The 18,488-nt window shown below is 43.5% G+C and overlaps 1 protein-coding gene across 6 annotated transcripts in view; it reads left to right on the plus strand.

The window, feature by feature from the left end:
- The window catches only part of Rasgrf2 (Ras protein specific guanine nucleotide releasing factor 2), a 222,831-nt gene that overhangs the window by 88,713 nt on the left and 115,630 nt on the right, over window positions 1-18,488 (plus strand). For all 6 annotated transcript variants that reach the window (XM_057789497.1, XM_057789499.1, XM_057789498.1 and 3 more), the window contains exons 6-12: window positions 188-267; window positions 610-803; window positions 5,633-5,742; window positions 6,446-6,564; window positions 11,710-11,870; window positions 12,970-13,036; window positions 13,531-13,667. In XM_057789497.1, coding sequence (XP_057645480.1) covers window positions 188-267; window positions 610-803; window positions 5,633-5,742; window positions 6,446-6,564; window positions 11,710-11,870; window positions 12,970-13,036; window positions 13,531-13,667 — 868 coding nt within the window. The remainder of the gene's footprint in view (window positions 1-187; window positions 268-609; window positions 804-5,632; window positions 5,743-6,445; window positions 6,565-11,709; window positions 11,871-12,969; window positions 13,037-13,530; window positions 13,668-18,488) is intronic.

The following is an 18,488-nucleotide window of genomic DNA, read 5'->3' on the forward strand; positions in this document are numbered from 1 at the left end:
CTTTGGGTTTCTGAGGCTAAAAGAGAAATCATATGGAGGCAGGTACATAGCCCATGATGTTATGGAGGGCTTATGAGACTGGTGTATCATGTATATAGATAGAAAGACTTTAAGCATTTGTTGGGCTTCTCACAGAAATGATACATTATAGTTACTGAATGGTATTGTTTTTCTTTTTTTTTTATAGTGAAACAATCATGTTCCTTCATGAAATATTCCACCAAGGACTGAAGGCAAGGCTGGCAAATTGGCCTACTTTGGTTTTAGGTAAGCCGCTCTTTAAGGATATAAATTCCTGTTGATTGGCTAGTGTTAGGGTATAGTATGTGTTAATCAGCCTTGGATGTCTAAACTTCGCTGTTATCCTATGGGTTTCCTCTGACAGTGGGACTCTTGCTGTACTGGCCATGGCTCAGTAGGTACCTGTTGATGTTTCCCCTTGGTCTATCATAATTCATGTGGAATTGGAGTCACATTATCATGCAGGGCAGATTCCACCCAATTTGTCCTCCGGGCAGGTAACTAGGGTCTGGGTCCTATGGTACTAGGTGGTACTTTTCGTGGTGACTCTCCAGGCACCAAATAGCCATGCTGCCTTCTCTTTTGTAGCTGATCTGTTTGATATTTTGCTACCCATGCTGAACATTTATCAAGAATTTGTGCGTAATCATCAGTACAGCCTCCAAGTACTTGCCAACTGTAAACAAAACAGAGATTTTGACAAGCTCTTAAAACAGTATGAAGCCAATCCTGCCTGTGAGGGGAGGATGCTGGAGACATTCTTGACCTACCCAATGTTTCAGGTAAGCCACTTGGGATGAGACTTCTAAGGCTTTGATTCTAGCTCAGTGCTACCAACTATATGCCACCAATTATCTCTCTAGTGTACAGAACAAAATGGAAATTTTGGCATTTTTCTAGTGCTGGGGATTGAACCCAGGGCTTTGAGCTTTCTAGGCAAGAACTCTACCAATGAGCTACATCTCCAACCTGGAAAACATTTTTTGAGGCAAATAATTGAGGGATGACTTTTTGGGAGCAGTAATTTCTTTTATAGAATGATTCCACACAAATCTCTTTCATGGAGTCTCCACCTCCAGCATGTTTAAAAATATTATTAGGCGCACAGAAATAGGATTCTGTGCAGATGCACCAGTTTGTGCTGGTTGCATAAAAGGTTCTCGGGGACTGGGGTGGCTGCTGGGAAGTTTCCGTTTTCAACCCCTCTCATGCTGCAGCAAGGTTACTGTTGAGTTTCTCTTGGCTGGAACTTTGGAGAACAAATAAGGCCTTCTTATTCCCACAGGCTGTGGAGACCTCAGAGCTAAAAGGAGCTGGCTAGACCTGGGTGTTGTGGGGACCTGGTCATGTGTCCCTTCTCAGGAAAGGCTATACCCTGATGTTTGTTCTTGGGGACAAGGGAGACCCACAAGATGAAATGCATGTATGTTCTTTCATGCCTTCGGGGATTTCCTTTGAAGTACCCTGTCTTGAGGGAGCCCCACAGAGCACAAAATGGGCACAGAGTCTCCTGTTCTTCTGGAAACTGTGGGCTCTGTTCTTTTGGAGAAGTAGTGAGTGTTCCTGTTGTGGAATTTACGGGGCTTTTGACGAGGCCTCCAAATTGTCATGAGGTAAAACGATCCTTCTGATCACGTGAGTCGCAGCTACTGGGGAACACTTGGTCCTGTGGGCAGGCAGCAGTGACCCTGGATAACCATTCTGGAGACACAGGGGGGAAGATTTCTGTGGTCCGTAATTGTTTGTCTTAAGGTTTGTCAGCGCTACTCGGAACCTTGGAAGTGGCCATGGTAGTTCAGTAAGAGTCTTAAAAAACAAAAGGCTGCTTTTGAAAACACTTCAGAGTAGTGGAACTTCATAACTATATAGCTATAACTAATATATATATATGTATATATATATATAGTAACTATTTTGCTTGAACTCTTTGCCTCACTGAGGAAATATTTCTCAAGAAAACGACAAGCTTTTATTTTCCTGTATACACACAGATGGAATTTCAGGTTTTAGCGACAGTGAAGTGCCTCACGAATACGTTACTCTTCTGCTATTTGCATTTTCAGCAGTGACCTCTAGGCTAGGGTTCAGTACCCCAAATCACATCTACCAGCAGTCACGGGTCAGGTGGGTGCAAAGGTAGAATAGTTTAAAGCGCGTGAAGCTCCCTCTGCTCAGTGTTTCTTCCACGTGCTTTTTAATTCCACTAGTTGTGATCTCCTCAGGGTTTTAAATTGGAGGAACTTTATTTGTATCGTTGACATGGCCTGTCAATGCAGTAGCCACGACTAAACATTTTGACTCGCTTGGAGGTATTCCCATCATTTCAGAGAAGAGCATGGAGCTGGGAGTCTTTTTATTTTTTTATTTTTGGAGGGGTTTTCAAGACAGGGTTTCTCTGTGCAACAGTCCTAACTGTCCTGGAACTAGCCCTTGTAGACCAGGCTGGCCTTGAACTCACAGAGATCTGCCTGCCTCGGCCTCCCAAGTGCTGAGATTAAAGGTGTGCACCACCACCGCCCAACAGGGCTGGGAGTCTTGATGAGACCTGATGTCTCACTTGGCCTTCCCTCTCTGTGACGGTGTCATTGTGCTCTGATGGGGCAGCTGAGTTCTGATGATCTTCAAATCTCTGTCTGTGATCCCGGTGTGCAGTAGTGGTGTGGATGTTCAGGCTGGGTAACCATGCCATATTGTGAGGAGTCTAGGGCGACCTAGAACCTCCTCCTCAGCTCCAGACTGTGGTAGCCCTAAATCCCAAAACTGAGTGGATGGATCAGATTGTGATGGTCTTTGACTTCTTCCATGGTGAGCTAACTCAAAGCTTTTGAGGCCCATTTGTCTAGAAGAATATTCAGACTTAGAGAATTCAGTCAGAATTATCCCAATTTCAAGGAATAAACAGATAAAAACGATTTTGAATAATCGAAGAAGAGAAATTATTGGAGATTGCTGCCCATGGGCCTTGATTTTCTTGGGGTCTGCCCTTTGGCTTCCTCACTGGGATGTCCTCCTGGTACCTTGTATGGTTTCTGTTTTTATTATATTCATGCATCTTCATATTCTTTGCTTATATTTCTAGTTCTCCACGCACCTACCCTAATAAGAGGTGTTTTTGTCGAGTTTGGTCCATGACAGGTCTCCCCAAGGAGAAACTGTCTGAAAAACTAGAGGGAAGTACTCTTCCTAGAAACTTGAAGGTTTTTCTTCTTGGGCTCATCCAGTCCTTGTCTTCCTCCTCTTCATGGTCCCTTACTAATGGGTGAAATCATCATGAAGGTGTTTGCACTCCCAGAGGATCTGGGATATAGTTTCTTTCCTTGTATACACTGAGTCCTTCCAAGCTTTGACCTTGCTCCTTGGTAGTGATGGACGTATCCCATCCATGCACCTCACAACAGTGGAAGTTGTAAATCATTTTTACATTGCCAGAGGATCTCTGGCCCAGACATGGGCTTAATATGCAGGCAGAAGCTGGCACCTGGTCAGAGGGAGGGGTAGGAGGAGATTAGAATTGGAAGCTTTTATCCTGTAGCTTGTGCATGATGGGAGCCAGAAGGTGACAGAGTCATGCCCCCTTTCCGTTATGGGATTTTAACCCCAGACCCTATACAAAGCAATCACTCTGCTTCTGGTCTCCATGCCCAGCTTTCTTGGGGTTTTTGTTAAGTCAGTTGCTGCTTTGAACTATGAAAACGGGGGAATTGTAGACTTGGGAATGATTCAACCAAAACTAGTAAGTCTTATTGTTACCAAGCAATTTGTTGCAGAAATAACAGAGTCATTAAGATTTTATTTAGCAAACACGGTGGCTCGGTTGGTAGCATTTGGTGCTGCTCGAGCGGTCTCCAGGAGCTTGTCTGCTTATCTGGATGTGCGTGTGTTGTGAGTCCACAGGTAAACCAGTTGTGATGTCTGCACCTTCCAAGAACAATTCTAGAGGATGTGCTCCAGGGAGGAGGCGCTCGCTGCTCTAGCTAGCTATTAACCAAAACAGGAAAGCAAGCTAGAGTCTGGAAAGTGACGAGTATTTGTTCCTTTATTGAAAGTAGAAATCTGATTCGTTTTGATAGCTGCTGAGGTTGCTAGATGTTTTCTGGAACTCTCTGCAGCGAGCTCTTGACTCCACAGACAAGCTCTTTGTGGCCGCTCACTTCTTAGCTGAGCCTCCCTTGCCTGCTCTCAGCCGGTGCTAGCATTTATTCGTTCCTGGACCGGAAAGTGGAAGGGGCCAGTTACCGAATTCAGCTCCATCCTCTTGAACCTTAGCCAAAGAACTCTTTAAAATAGATTTAGCTGATGGCGGAGGAGCATGAAGCCATCCACTGAATATGGTTTTGTGGGGTTTCAGTGCACAGTAAGTGGTGAGGCCCACCCACTCCAGATTCGTTAGGAAAAAGTGAGTATATTAGCAGTTGATGGCTTGATTTTTCTGTGGAAGCACTAACTTCTAGCATAGTTTTAGCCATCGTGGGATTGTGGGAGTGTAAGCACCTGTGTCCCAGGAGTCTTTTCCATGTGAGATGGTTTCAGAGGATGCTTTGATGAGAAGTTTATAGAAATCTTCCTTCGTCTGCCCTGCAATAAGAAGGACAATCTTTTATTTCCTGGCCTTCCCTCCCCACAGGATCTGCCTGTGTGCAGGTACCCATGAGTGAAGAGAAAATAGCCCCATGATGGTCCCACAAGTGAACAGCAAAGACGCATCCACAGATAGGGTCACCAGTGCTAAGACAGAAGGGATGAGCTACACACAGAGCTCTGGGAAGCCGCTTTTCTGTCCTAATGTCTACCCTAGATAAGTTAATGGACCTCGCTGCAATTTCCTTCCTTTCTTGGCTAGTGGAGAACTAATCCTTATGTTGCTGGAGGAGTGGATGTGTCCACAGAGCTCAGAGTTCTCCTGGGCCCACAGAAAGTGGAATGTTGGAGTTGGTTGCCCACACGCGTCTTTCTGAAGTCTACCTCCCTGCTCTCTAAGAGGCTGTTTTAGGAGCACAAAAGAGAGAAAAATATGTTGAGTCTATAACTTGCGTTAAGTCTCTTTGGTTTACTAAAAGTCTCATATGGCTGGTGGAGTTTTGCCTTTTGCAGAATTAAATAAATAACCTAGTTAAATGACATTTGCACCGCTGGATGGTGAAGTGAGAAAAAATAGGATCAGAATGTCAATACAGGCGAACATGTCCTGCTGGATTTCAGGTGTTAAAGAGAACATGGTCAGGTCTGTCTGTTTTTAAACGAGCGTGTAAACAGACAGCAGACCTTTAGCAAGAGACTCAGGTGACTGATGACAGCAATATCTGCTTCCCCATGACCCAGTCTGCAGAAGCTCTGATTCAAACATGCACAGTTACGTGCAAACTGAAACAATGGCTCCTTTATACTCTGTTTATTCATTTATGACAAAATTTTCCTGCATTTTTGTTATAGATTTTTCTGGTGTATGAGGTTTGAAGCTCAGTTCAATCTATATGTATTCCTATAAAATCTTGGAAACCCTTCAGAATTATAAGAGTAGGGATGAGCTTCTCCGAGTATGACGGCCCAGTAGAGTGCGCCCCTTGCCGTCCGCCTGGACCTCCTTTTCACACTCACCTGTGTATGTATTTAGATCCCCAGGTATATCATCACTCTGCACGAACTCCTGGCTCACACCCCCCATGAACATGTGGAGAGGAAAAGCCTAGAGTTTGCTAAGTCAAAGCTGGAGGAACTGTCCAGGTATGCAGGGAACCTGTGGGAAGGGGTCAGACTGTGAAAGAAACAGCAGGGTTGCTCCCTAGATAAACCTGGCGGCATGTGGCTTTCAAGAGAGGAAGCACCAATGGTAGCTCCGACTTCTTAGATTCATCTTAGAGTGTAAGAGATAGCACCGAATCACCATTCACGTTCATTTTAGTCAAGACAAGACACCTTTGAAGAGTTCTCATAGTTTATATAGCTGAGATCAGGTAAAGTTGGGTGAAGTTTGCAAATGTTCACTTCTTTTCTTTTTCCATCAAAATAGAAAAAAAAATGACTTTCTGTTGCATTTTTGTATTCAGAGTTTGCAAAAAGCAGGTGAATGGGCAGGCTGCCACCAATGCTATTGAGATGAAGTGTGCTAAGTAGAGTAACAGCCTCTAACTTAGTGCCTCTAATGTTGAAGGTGACACTTCAGTGTTAACCAAGGGAGTCATCTGTAAAATGCTGGGTCTCTTTCCTGTCACACTCAAAGCAAGCATTGCCACTCCCTGATCGCTGGTCCCCTTACCTTTTGCAATCTGCTCACACACTGTGGCCTTGCTTTATGCTGTGGCTGGCTGAAGCTGCAGGCCAGTCTTTGCTCACTCTCTCGGTTAAATTCCAAGCGAGTCAGGTGGCTCCATCTTTGCCTATCGGCTAGAGCCATAGCTAAAGATGCTCTCTGCGTTGTGTCCCATAGAGTCATGCATGACGAAGTCAGCGACACTGAGAACATCAGGAAAAACCTTGCCATTGAAAGGATGATAGTGGAAGGTTGTGACATTTTGCTGGACACCAGCCAGACTTTCATCCGCCAAGGTAAGACCTGTTGATCCGACCCTCTACTCACATGATTGGTTCCTGTCATAGCTATTGCTATGCGGGGGCAGGCTCTGGAGCAGGCCTATGTGTTTGGTGCCGTTCATGCAGGAGATCCCGGCGGCCTTGACCAAGATGGGTTGAGGCCCACCTCTGTGCTATTTCTTTTCAGGGGCTATGAAAAACAGCAACACAATAAGAGTTAAGCATGAGAGGGGCAGTAAATCACACTCTGGCTGGACGCCCCTCCTCGGCGAACCGGACATTCTCTACAGCTCCAAGGAGGACAGGTCTGTCTGGCCAGTCAGAATGGCAGTGGCAAATGGTGATGCTATTCAGGCAAAGGCTCGGGAGGAACCATCGTTCCTCAAAGCCCTAGCCCTTAGGAGTGGGGACAATGTCCGAAGTGACTGCAGCTGTCTCCTGTTGCCTTTTCTCATTGACACTTCTGATTTAATTCAATCAGTAACTCCAGTTACCAGGTGGAATGATCCCTGCCTGGTTTGGAGCTGGGGAAGCTATCCTGTGTGTGGCATGTGCTCTGTGAGGGGCAATATCTGATCAGTTAAGCATCTGAAGAGATGAAGCTGTGTCACAGATGTTGGAGAAGGGCCACCCTGGTGATGCACACTCCTCCTCAGCTCTTATTTCAAACCACAAGAAATTAGCCACATCCCAATCGCTCTCAAGTGCTCCAGTGCCTGGGGAAGGAGAGCATGCTTCACATGCTGGGTCTGAGCCACCGGCATGCTCTGCCGTACATCTTTATAGTTTTGGGAATTGCTGCGGATTGAAACATAAACTTGGAACTTGAATTCATCATTAATGCCGCTTCTGGTCATAGTGTGCCCATATCACTTGAAGCTAATACTGTTTCCTTTCATAATATTCTCCTTAAAATATGGCTGCCTCATCAAAAAGACATTATGCAGTATACATTATTTTTTCCAACAAACTGGAGCATGCCATTCTATCTTTTGTTGTTTATTTACATGAAGAGACACACTACACGTCTACTAAATTTGGGAAGTGTATTTCAGGGATTATTCCTTTTCCCATTCTTGACACTACACACCAGCTTTCCTTAAGGTGACAGTAGAATACAATGCCAACAACGCCAGACCTTTCCAGCTCCCGTCCTGTTCCTCTGTGTGGACTGGCTCCCCATGGTGGCTGACTCTCTGCCTCAAGGTACATTGCCTTCCTGGGCCTTCACCTGTGTCTCCCCTACCTGGGAGTGGGAAAGACCTACTCTGCCTCTTTTGTGCCTACGAAAGTCTACTTGACCTAACAACTCCAGGACAGATAAGAAGTCTTCTGAAGTTTTCTCATCTTCCCATCCACTTTGCCTCAAGTTACAACAAATTGACTAATGATTTGACTATCTATCCTGTTCATTGTCAAGGCATTTTGCTCGTGGAGCATGGGTTCTGTCCTCGTGTGAAGCTATCTATCTGCATGCCTCTCTCCCCTGGTAACCGCAAGCTCTGAGAGGCAACATCCCTGAATTCTCTTTGCCTTCCTTTGTCCATTAAAGCTACTGGGAAAGGGTACGTTGAGGCAGACTGAATAAACTTTTTTGATTGAAGTTGTAAGACATTTATTTTGTATTTTTCTTGTATTTAGAGTTCTCTAAAAATGTATCCTAATCAACCTGTACTTTATAACTAAAAATGGACAAGAGACCTTCTGTAACTCACATACGATTTCTGAACTATATACTTTTGATTGAACAGGGTTATTATCCACATACGCTCAATGCATTTATAAAAGTAGGTCCTTGTGAATCTGAAAAAACCCCACAATAATGAAATGTGTTTGGGTGTCAAATGCATTGAACAAGTCACACTTTTTTGGTTACATTTTAAGAAGTAAAAATCATATACTGCTTCACGCTTGAAGCCATATCCATACATTATTCGTTCTGCTATATGTTATGTCTAAGGCAGGGTCAGCCATGATTGCCTGGAAAGTTACTGTTAGAGCAATGTCAGTGTGGTAAGTTACTTCACAGTGTCTTGCTGCTCTTGCTGTGTGTTTGATCTGGTTAGTCTAAATATCAGAACTTAATCTGAAATTAGAAAATTATCAACTATAATGGGAAAGTTTTTATTTTTTTCTTCAATTTCTCCTATTAGCACGTTTACTAAATCGTCTCAACAGGCTTTAACACCCATAAAACACACTATAAGAGTATTATTCATTAAACTATCAGGGGTTTTTATTTCCTACTAAACTGACTGCAATTGATTTTTAATGGCGCACTAGTATTTTTGTTAATCGCTCGATTCTATCGGGCGATAGAAGCTAGATTTTAATATATGCATACTCGCACCTGTACACACGCACTTTCAACTTTATGATTTCTAGGAAAAAAATGAATCACCCTGTTTCTCAGTAAGGTCTCCTCAGAGTAAGAAAGTACAGCCCAGAGCACAGTGGCTCTACCATCTCAGACACCAAGATCACCGATCCGAATATTGCTGTTCATAGTTTCACTGTGGAGTAGGTTCAGAAGAGAGGCATTGGCCTATCTTGGAGGCCATCCTGTGGGAATTAATGACGGAAGAATCAGATATCTTCCACAGGTTGACCTCAGCTGCCAGCTACCCAGTAGTCAGGATGCTAAGGACAGAGCCCAGCAGTGGTCTGATAAAGAGGCTGTGGCAATCGTTTCCCTAAGATGTGTCTAACTTGCATTGATTAGAGAGGAATCTTTTTTGAAAGTCACACGGCCGGGTTGAAATGTGTCGAACACAGGATGGAATGTGACAAATTAACGTAAAGCACATTTTTGAGGCATTTTATTTTATAAAGTAGTTAGCTTTAAAGTAGTCACGAGATTTCTCACTTTTATTTCAGTTGAGTAGATTTCCGTCTACATCTAATGTAGATAGTCTTCTGTTTGGTGATAGTTATAGTTATTAGTGTATGGTTGCCAAGGAAACTTTTTTTAACCCTCAAAACTGAAATTCACAGTGATCATTAATAGATGTGCTAGCCACAAATGTTGTAATTTCAATTTTGTTGTTGTTGTTGTTGATTTTTCGAGACAGGGTTTCTCCGTAGCTTTTGGTGCCTGTCCTGGAACTAGTTCTTGTAGACCAGGCTGGCCTCGAACTCACAGAGATCTGCCTGCCTCTGCCTCCCGAGTGCTGGGATTAAAGGCGTGCGCCACCACCGCCTGGCTAAACGTTGTAATTTCGGACTTAGAAAATTGCTTAAAATGCTGGAAGTATTTGCCACTGAACACACCATTACAGAGTTTTCACTGATTGGTTACAGCTTTTTTGGAAATGGCCCTGTGACCCATTTGTCCACACAGACACTTACCTGAGGCCCCCTTCCACTCACCCTGACTAAGGGAACTCCATAGGACTACCTGGGTGTGGCTAGCGCCATCAGTGTCTTAGTCTCCTCCTGCCTTCAAGTTCCAGTTGTCTACGATCAACACCTATGTGCACCCTTAGGAGAGTTTCTCAGCCTGGGGGGTTTAATTCCAACCCCCAGTCTCATGAATTCCAACCCCGTGCTGCAGTTGTTCGCTAAGCTTCCTGCCTTCTGCTTTCTCCACACCTCCTTGACTTCTCGAGTTTAATTCTTTGCTACAGGAGCTGTCTGTCAGTTTGCTCCCGCCCACCTCACCTCCTCCAGTTACTCCCCTCTTGTCCAACCCTTCCCTGGAGTCAAGCCTCCTCTCGGCCCTTTGTTCCCCACTCCTACAGCCTCCCCCAGGACTGGTTCCTTGCTATTCTTTAAGCCCAGAAGAGCTGCCTACTTTCTGTCTGTCAAGCATCCCACCTAATCACTCTCCCAAATAGATGATGTGAGATCAGGGCATGGAAACTCGGGTCCTGGATGCCTTACCAGCTCTGGTAATGGGAAACTGCAGTTTGGAACATTCACTAGCTAATGTTAATCTGGTGATTTTGTGACTCACCTGGTTTTATTGCCTTAGGTATATATTTCTTTATATAAAAAGCTTTAGGATTTTTCTCACTTTTCATTATAAAGCTAATCTGGGCTCCACAAAAAAGACAGAAAACATGAAGAAAAATAAGGTTGTTTCTCTGAGAGCTGCCTCTGATAATAATTAAGGATTGACTATGTACTTTGTGCTTCTTGTGGGCTCATGAGCGTTTGTGTAGGGCTGACCAGAGTAGTCTATTACACCGGTGATTACTGGCTCCAGTGATTTCAGAAGTTAGAACCAAGGTGTTTGCAAAGATCTCGGTCCTTTGTGGTTGATATTTAATAGACTGGAGCTTTCTTTTTAGGAATGGGGAAGTTTCTACTAGAGTGCAGTCTGCGAGCCATTAGAGGCATTCCCAGATATTCTGTAAATATTGTGGAGGTCTGTGCATCACTTCTCCCATCCAAGTACTAACCAGGCCTGACCCTGCTTAGTTTCCGAGATCAGATAAGACCGGGTGCGTCAGGGTGGTATGGTTATAGATGCCTCACTTCTCATACTGAGCAGAGCACAGCTTTGCTCTGGGTGGGGCTTGTGCTCCATTTAGGTTCCACAAATGCATTTTAATCACACTTCTTTGCATTTCTTTTTTATTAGCATGTATTAATTGCACAGAATGGAGTCCTTTGTATAGACATAATTTAAATCCAGTTTGAAGCAGCTTCCTTTAAGATAGCCCTTAATTAAACTGCACTGAATTATAAAATTTACGTATTTTTACAGGATACATGCGTTACACCATCTATTTTAAAGCAGATATTAATATGCCTTTTATTTTATTTATCTGTTTCAAAAAAGATAAATTTGACTTAATTTGATCAAACTGTCATATTATTATCTGTACTTATACAGTGTATAAATTTACTCAGTCAGATCATAGATGGCATCAGCCTCTCAATGCTTTGATTTTAAGTTGGCCTTCTTTCAAACTTAGGTTCCAGTTTATAGATGAAGAAATGAGTTGAAATTGTTTCATAACAATGCTAGGAACAGCTTGTCCCTTAAAATACAACACATTTCTTTGGTTGACATGAGGAAGGAGATCCATTTGTTCCAAAGGCACACCAAATACATCCTTGATATTTTGGGGGAACAGATCCTTGTGTGTATTGCCAAAGGCATGGTCCTCGCCAGATTGTAATTGCTGTCTGTTCTTCACTTTCCTTCACCAGGTTCTCTTATTCAGGTACCTTCCGTCGAGAGGGGAAAGCTTAGCAAAGTTCGTCTGGGCTCACTGTCTTTGAAAAAGGAAGGCGAGAGACAGTGCTTCTTGTTTACGAAACACTTTCTAATTTGCACCAGAAGTTCAGGAGGAAAGCTGCATCTGCTCAAGGTACGGGTTTTCCGTGGTGGTTTCATTTGTCTTCCCAGCGCTCAAGAGGTGTTGAGGTTAATTTGATTCTGGCTTTCCAGTGCCCGCTCTCATCATGAAGCAGATTGCAATTGTGCAGGGAGGGGCAGTGTGTGCCTAACAGCTCTGGTATTCACTTCGTTGTTATCTGAATTCAAGGCAACAGAGATTTATTTTAAGTGTGCATCATCCTAAAGAAGCATTATTAAAATCAAAATCTAGGCAAAATTATTATTACTTAACAACCACTGGGCTGTAGATATCTTGTCTGTTCACCATAGAACACTCGCTGATGAGATACTTGGCAACTGCTGGTTTATCTCACTGTGTATCGGAGCCATCAAACCGTGGCCTGAAGCTTACTACCCGTTCATCGTGATAACACTTCATTTGCACATAACCACTCATGCCCACGGCTGCTTGCCTGCTGAGGTTGCACACCTGAGGAGTCAGGATAGAAATGACGAGACCTAAAGAGCCCACAATGTTTCCTCTCTGACCTTTCGTAGGAGAACTTTGCCAACTTATTTATTTATCTTCTGGTGTTGCTATAAACCTTTATTCCCTGGGCCAGCGAGATGGCTCAGCAGATAGGACGCCTGTCACCAAGCCTATGATTGGTGTTCAGTTCCTGGGACTCACGTGGTAGAAAGAGGACAGAGTCCCACCAGTGGCCTTCTGACTTCCTCACGTGTACCACAGCATATGCACAGTAAATAAATTCTAAAACATATTTAAAAAAAATATTACTCCCACCATGACAATGGCCTTCTAGTTCCTAAGATACTTCCTGACTGGCCAATTCGCACTGCTGGGCCACGGTGGCTCTCTGAAGTCACTGTGGTGCCATCTAATCTCCCACAGATGGCTTTAATAAATCTTATAAGTAGTGGGGGCAAGAGTGGGAAGTATTCAAAGTTGAATGGTTTTAATTTATTTCTTCTGCTTAGTCTTGAACTCTGTGAACAATTGTTTATGACGTAGAATTTGCCATCTGCGGCAATCTGAATATTAAGTTTACAAAGCAGGACTCCCCAGTCTGCACAAGGCTGCCCGCCCCTTCATCACTCTTTGTTTCCAGACAGGTGGAGTCCTCTCCCTCATAGAGTGCACGCTGATTGAGGAGCCCGATGCAAGTGACGATGATTGTAAGTGACAGCACCTCTCTTGGGACAGCGGTAGGATTAGAACATCCAGATTCTGTAGATCTTCGTGTTTTAGGGGTAAGAAGGGCTGTCTATGGAGGCAGAAGCGATTTGAGGGCCGATTCTCTGGAGCCGTTTCTCTGTGTAACCCGCTAGCCTGGTTGAATTGCCTTTGAGAATTGATATTCTGCACAGCTTGCCTCATGACGGTGGCTTTTCAAGAGCAGGCAAAAGAGAAAGGGGGGTTGAATTAAACCAGGATTTCTACACATGATCGAAATTAAACATAAACCAGGGAGGTTGCTTGGAGTTGTCTTCTGCCCTCAGCTCTCCAGCAGCGCATGCGCTAGTCCTTCCGCGTGCTCCGGAAGCACATTGTTGAAATGAGAGTCTGGGCTTGAATGCATGTGGGTCCCAGGAAGGAGGCTAGACGAGAGGAGCCGTGATTCATATCTCCTTGCATTCACATGTAATCATATGGTTTATGTGTATTGAAGCCAAAGGTTCTGGCCACATGTTTGGACATCTGGATTTTAAAATAGTAGTGGAGCCACCTGATGCTGCCCCTTTCACTGTGGTCCTGTTGGCCCCTTCTCGCCAGGAGAAAGCTGCATGGATGAGCGACATCAGTCAGGTAACTGAATAGCTTCTTTCCTGGTTTGCAAAAGTTTTCAGTGTAAACATTTAGTGAGAATTTCTAGAAGAACCATGTCCCTCCAAGTTGCTGTGTTTAGCGCCACATTGCTACCCAGTTTGATAGGTGGTTAGCATTTTGTGGTTGTTCTTCCTTTATTAATGTTTATTTAAAATGTGGTAAATATAATCAGGGCCTTGCTCAGTCATCATCAGAAAAGCTTCCTCCTGCAGCAGATGGGAACAAATACAGAGATCCACAGCCAGACATTTTGCACAGGGTAGGAGGCCTTGGAACACTTTCCGCTAAATGGGATGTCTCCACCAAATCCCTTCCATCGGGGCTCAGAGAACCCTATGAAAGAAGAGCCAGAGACAGGGAATGGAAGACACCAGGAAAACAAGGCCTCTAAATCAGCATGAACAAGGCTCGTATGAACTCACAGAGACTGCAGCACACACAGGACCTGTACTGGTCTGCACTGGGTCCACTACATACATTTTATGACTCCCAGTTTAGCGGTTTTTTATGGGATTCTTCAGCGTGTGAATGTGTGGATCTCTGTTTCTTGTACCTTCCCTTGTTCTCTTCCTTATGTTTATTTCTTTTGTTTAATTCTGAAGTGTGATTTTGTTCTGTATCATTGCATTTTATTATTATTATTTTTTTTTTTTTTTTGGTTTTTCGAGACAGGGTTTCTCTGTAGCTTTGGTGCCCGTCCTGGAACTAGCTCTTGTAGACCAGGTTGGCCTCGAACTCCCAGAGATCCGCCTGCCTCTGCCTCCTGAGTGCTGGGATTAAAGGCGTGCGCCACCACCGCCCAGCTTATTTTATTATTTAAAAACATAATTGCATTGTAGTTCCCGGGATTTCTGCACCAGCTGCAACTGTGTTGAACAGTGCTGGAACTATCCTGGTAGCAATTTCCTTCCCAGGGACGCCAATGACTTCTTTTGCTTGTCTGTTTCTGAAGCAGGAAAGTGATGAGAGATAGGAGAACAGTTATCAAGGGCTGTGGCGAAAATTTGCAAAGAAGGACAGGAGGCAGCATCGACAGGATGAAATCTGGGATAACTTCCTGCATTTTGTGTAGAAAAAAATTAGAGAGCTGGGTGGCTCCAAGGCTCAAGCAGGAGATCCATGAGTTTTTTTCAGGCAACGACATCACCTGGAAATGTCAGACTGCTCACAGCTGGACTTGAGTTCTGCTCTGTAGGAATTCTGGCTCCATGTCTCAAGGTGGGGGGGGGGAACTGTGTAGAATTGAGTGAAGGGCAGTGGTTTGTACCTGTAATCTCAGCTCCACAGGAAGCGGAGGCAGGAGGATTGCTGGAATCTAAGAGTCCCAGACCAACCTAGGCAATTAAGCAAGAACTCATTTCTAAGCTAATTAGTTAATTAATCGATTATATAATTTAATTAGCATTCTACATTTACTTCCAAACTTGTCATTTGAAGAAGATTAGGGCAATTGGCAAAGGCATTCATCGTCGGGTTCGTTGCCTTCTGTTTTTCTGAGGAGTTCATGGTAATTTTCTCCTAAGAGGCGAATGGAAGCATGTACTAAGGTCCCAGTTCTTAGGCTCCCTAAACTTTCCGAGTGACTAAATACTGATAGAGCAGTTGACAATGCATGACCATAGCATTTATTGGTTAATACAGTTTCCTAGTTCCACCATCATTCTATACTCATAACAGTATCTTCAAAAGAAAACAGAAAGAAATACTGCGGGCTTCATTGTGCAGGTCAGAATGGGGTTTGGAAATCGACCTTCGTCAACATTACTTAGCTGCATGGAGTTGGTGCCCAGACCTCAGCCAGGACTTTTCATTGGGGCTAAACACGCTGCAGGAGTTACCTGTCTGCCTCTCACACTGTTTTCACCGTGGGAAAAGAGTTAAAAGAGAAGCTGCATCTCTTCAGGCTTCTAAGTAGATGAAAATGTGAGATCTTCCTTACTGTTTTTTGAACAAAATTACATTCTTATGGTGTTAATTAATTCTTTTATTACCTCCAATCTGCATTAATACTTCAGTGAGCCTCTCTTATTTGTAAAGAACCTGTAAGCTTATTAAACTCTAGATCATTCATTGATTTTTTTTTCAAAGACTTATTGAGGAATCACCATATGCAACCAGGTATGGTTCAGATATGGGGATATGGTATTAAGACTGATTTTTTAAATCAATCTTCTTTACTCTCATTTTACATTCCAATCCCAGTTCCCACTTCTCCCCTCTTCCTGCTCCCTCTACTCCTTCCCCCCACCACACCCTCCATCCACTCTTCAGAGAGGCTAAGGCTGCCCATGGGATGTCACCAAAGTCTAGCACATTGCTTTGAGGCATGACCAAGGCCCTCCCCACTATATCTAGGCCGAGCACAGTATCCCTCCAAAGAGAATGGACACCAAAAAACCAGTACAAACAGTAGGGATAAATCCTAGCCTCACTGCCAATGGTCCCACAGTCTATCTCGGCCATAAAAATGTCACCCACATTCAGAGGGCCTAGTTTGGTCCTCTGATGGTTCCCCTGCTGTCAGGCCAGCGTCAGTGAGCTCCCATTAGCTCGGGTAAGCTGCATCAGTGGGTATCCCCATTATGGTCTTAATCCCTTTGCTTGTATTCTCACTCTTCCCTCTCTTCAACTGGACTTTGGGAATTCAGGCCAGTATTCCACTGTCGAGTTCTGCCTCTGTTTCCATCAGTTGTTGGATGAAGGCTCTATGATGACAATTAGATATTCATCAGTCTGACTAAAAGGCAAGGCCAGTTCAGGTACCCTGTCCACAATTGTTTAGGATCTTAGCTAGGTACATCCTTGTGGAATCCTGGGAATTTCCCTAGTGCCAAGTTTCTTGCTAGCCCCATAGTGGCTCTCTCAGTCAAAATATCTTTCTTTGCTCTCTCTCCTGTCCTTTCCTCATCTAGACCATCCTGTTCCCTCAAGTTCTCACCCCTTTTTCCCTTCATCCCTTTCTTTCAGTTTATTTGTATGGTGGATTAGATTGATAGATTTTCGTATGTTGAACCATCCCTGCATCTCTGGGATGAAGCTAACTTGATCGTGGTGGATGATTTTTCTGATGTGTTCTTAGATTCGGTTTGTCAGTATTTTATTGAGTACTTTTGCATCAATGTTCATGAGGGAGATTGGTCTTTCTGGGTCGAGTCTTTGTGTGGTTTCAGTATTAGGGTAATTGTAATCTCATAAAAAGAGTTTGCCAGTGTTCCTTCTGTTTCTATTCTGTGGAATAATTTGAGGAGTTTAGGTAAAGACTGATTCTTAAGGCAGAAAAGGAAGTAACTCATTGAGTAAACAGACTTTGATAGTATTATGAAGCCAAGAAGTATACAAAGGTGGTGAAGTGGAAGAATAGACAGATGGGTTTCCAGCACTTCAGTCTTTTAATGATGTGGCCACGCGTGTTTGACTATAGTTCCATGACCTTCTCTATGGTGTCTAGCGTGCATATGGGAAAGATCCCCAGAGTTCATGACTGACTCTGTGTCTGGTCTTTTAAAAGAGGGACCCAAACTTTTGCCTGCTACAAGCATTCAAGTGATACCTTCTTTCTACTTAGACTTATGTTAGCTGCACCACAAACAACAGCATGACACCAGGAACTTTCTCCATAGTTCCTACAGATGCAATGGTAGAAATATTCTTACTACAAAATAGTACTGATTTTATCTGCAGATGAAGAACATTAATAAAAGTTATATCTCGAGACCTCTGCGGGTATGGGATCAAGTCTAGAAGCACCAAGGGAGTAGGCCTGAGCCAGGACCTCTGCCAGAGAAGGCCCAAGGGAGCAACCTCAGCAAAAACAGACCCAAGCAAGCAATCTCTGTGGGAGCAGGCCCAAATGACCCATGGTATTACAGAGTGAATCCTGGGAGTGCTGAGTGACATTCAGGAGCATGGAGTGACCAATGGGGTGACTGAAACCATAACCCTGACTGTACCATGAGAAGCAACCATCTGAGCCTTGGATCCACTGCCACCTGGAAGATGGATCGCCAGAGTCACAGACAGCCCCAACTACACCAATTAGAGGAAAAGATGGGTAGACAAGGTAAGAACACACACAGCACCAGAAACAGCAACATGACATTAGTAAAAAACTAGTGGCCTTATGCCAGCAAGACTTGAACAACTAAATATAGATTAAGCAGAAGAAAATAACCTAAAAAATAACTTTAGGAGAATGTTTGAGACCCTTAAAGAGGAAATGAAAAATTTCTTCAAAGACATATAGGAAAAGACAAACAAAAAATTAGAAGAAATCAACAAACCCCTTACTGGAACCCAAGAAAAAGTAATCACACATATGAAAGAAACTATTCAAGACTTGAAAACTGAAATAGACACAAAGAAAATGCAAGTCGAAGGAGTCATATAAACAGAAATCATGAGAAAATTATCAGGGACCACAAATGCAATCATGAACAGCAGAATACAAGAGATGGAAGAGAGAATCTCAAGCACTGAAGATACAATAGAGAAAGTAGACTTATTGATCAAAGAAAACATTAAATCTAACAAAAGCTTAACACAAAATATCCAGGAAATAGGAGACACCATGAAAAGATCAAACCTAAGAATAATAAGGATAGAAGAAGGAGAAGTCCAACTCAAAAGCACAGAAAATCATAGAAGATAACTTTGCCAACTTAAAGAAAGATATGCCTATGAGGCTACAAGAAGCTCACAAAATACAAAATAGACTGGATAAAAAAAGGCCCCCTTGCCACATAATAATCAAAACACTAAACATACAGAATAAAGAAAGAATATTAAGAACTACAAAGGAAA

This window comes from Chionomys nivalis, chromosome 15 (genome assembly GCF_950005125.1).
Source record: "Chionomys nivalis chromosome 15, mChiNiv1.1, whole genome shotgun sequence".
NCBI classification, from domain to species: Eukaryota; Metazoa; Chordata; class Mammalia; order Rodentia; family Cricetidae; genus Chionomys; species Chionomys nivalis.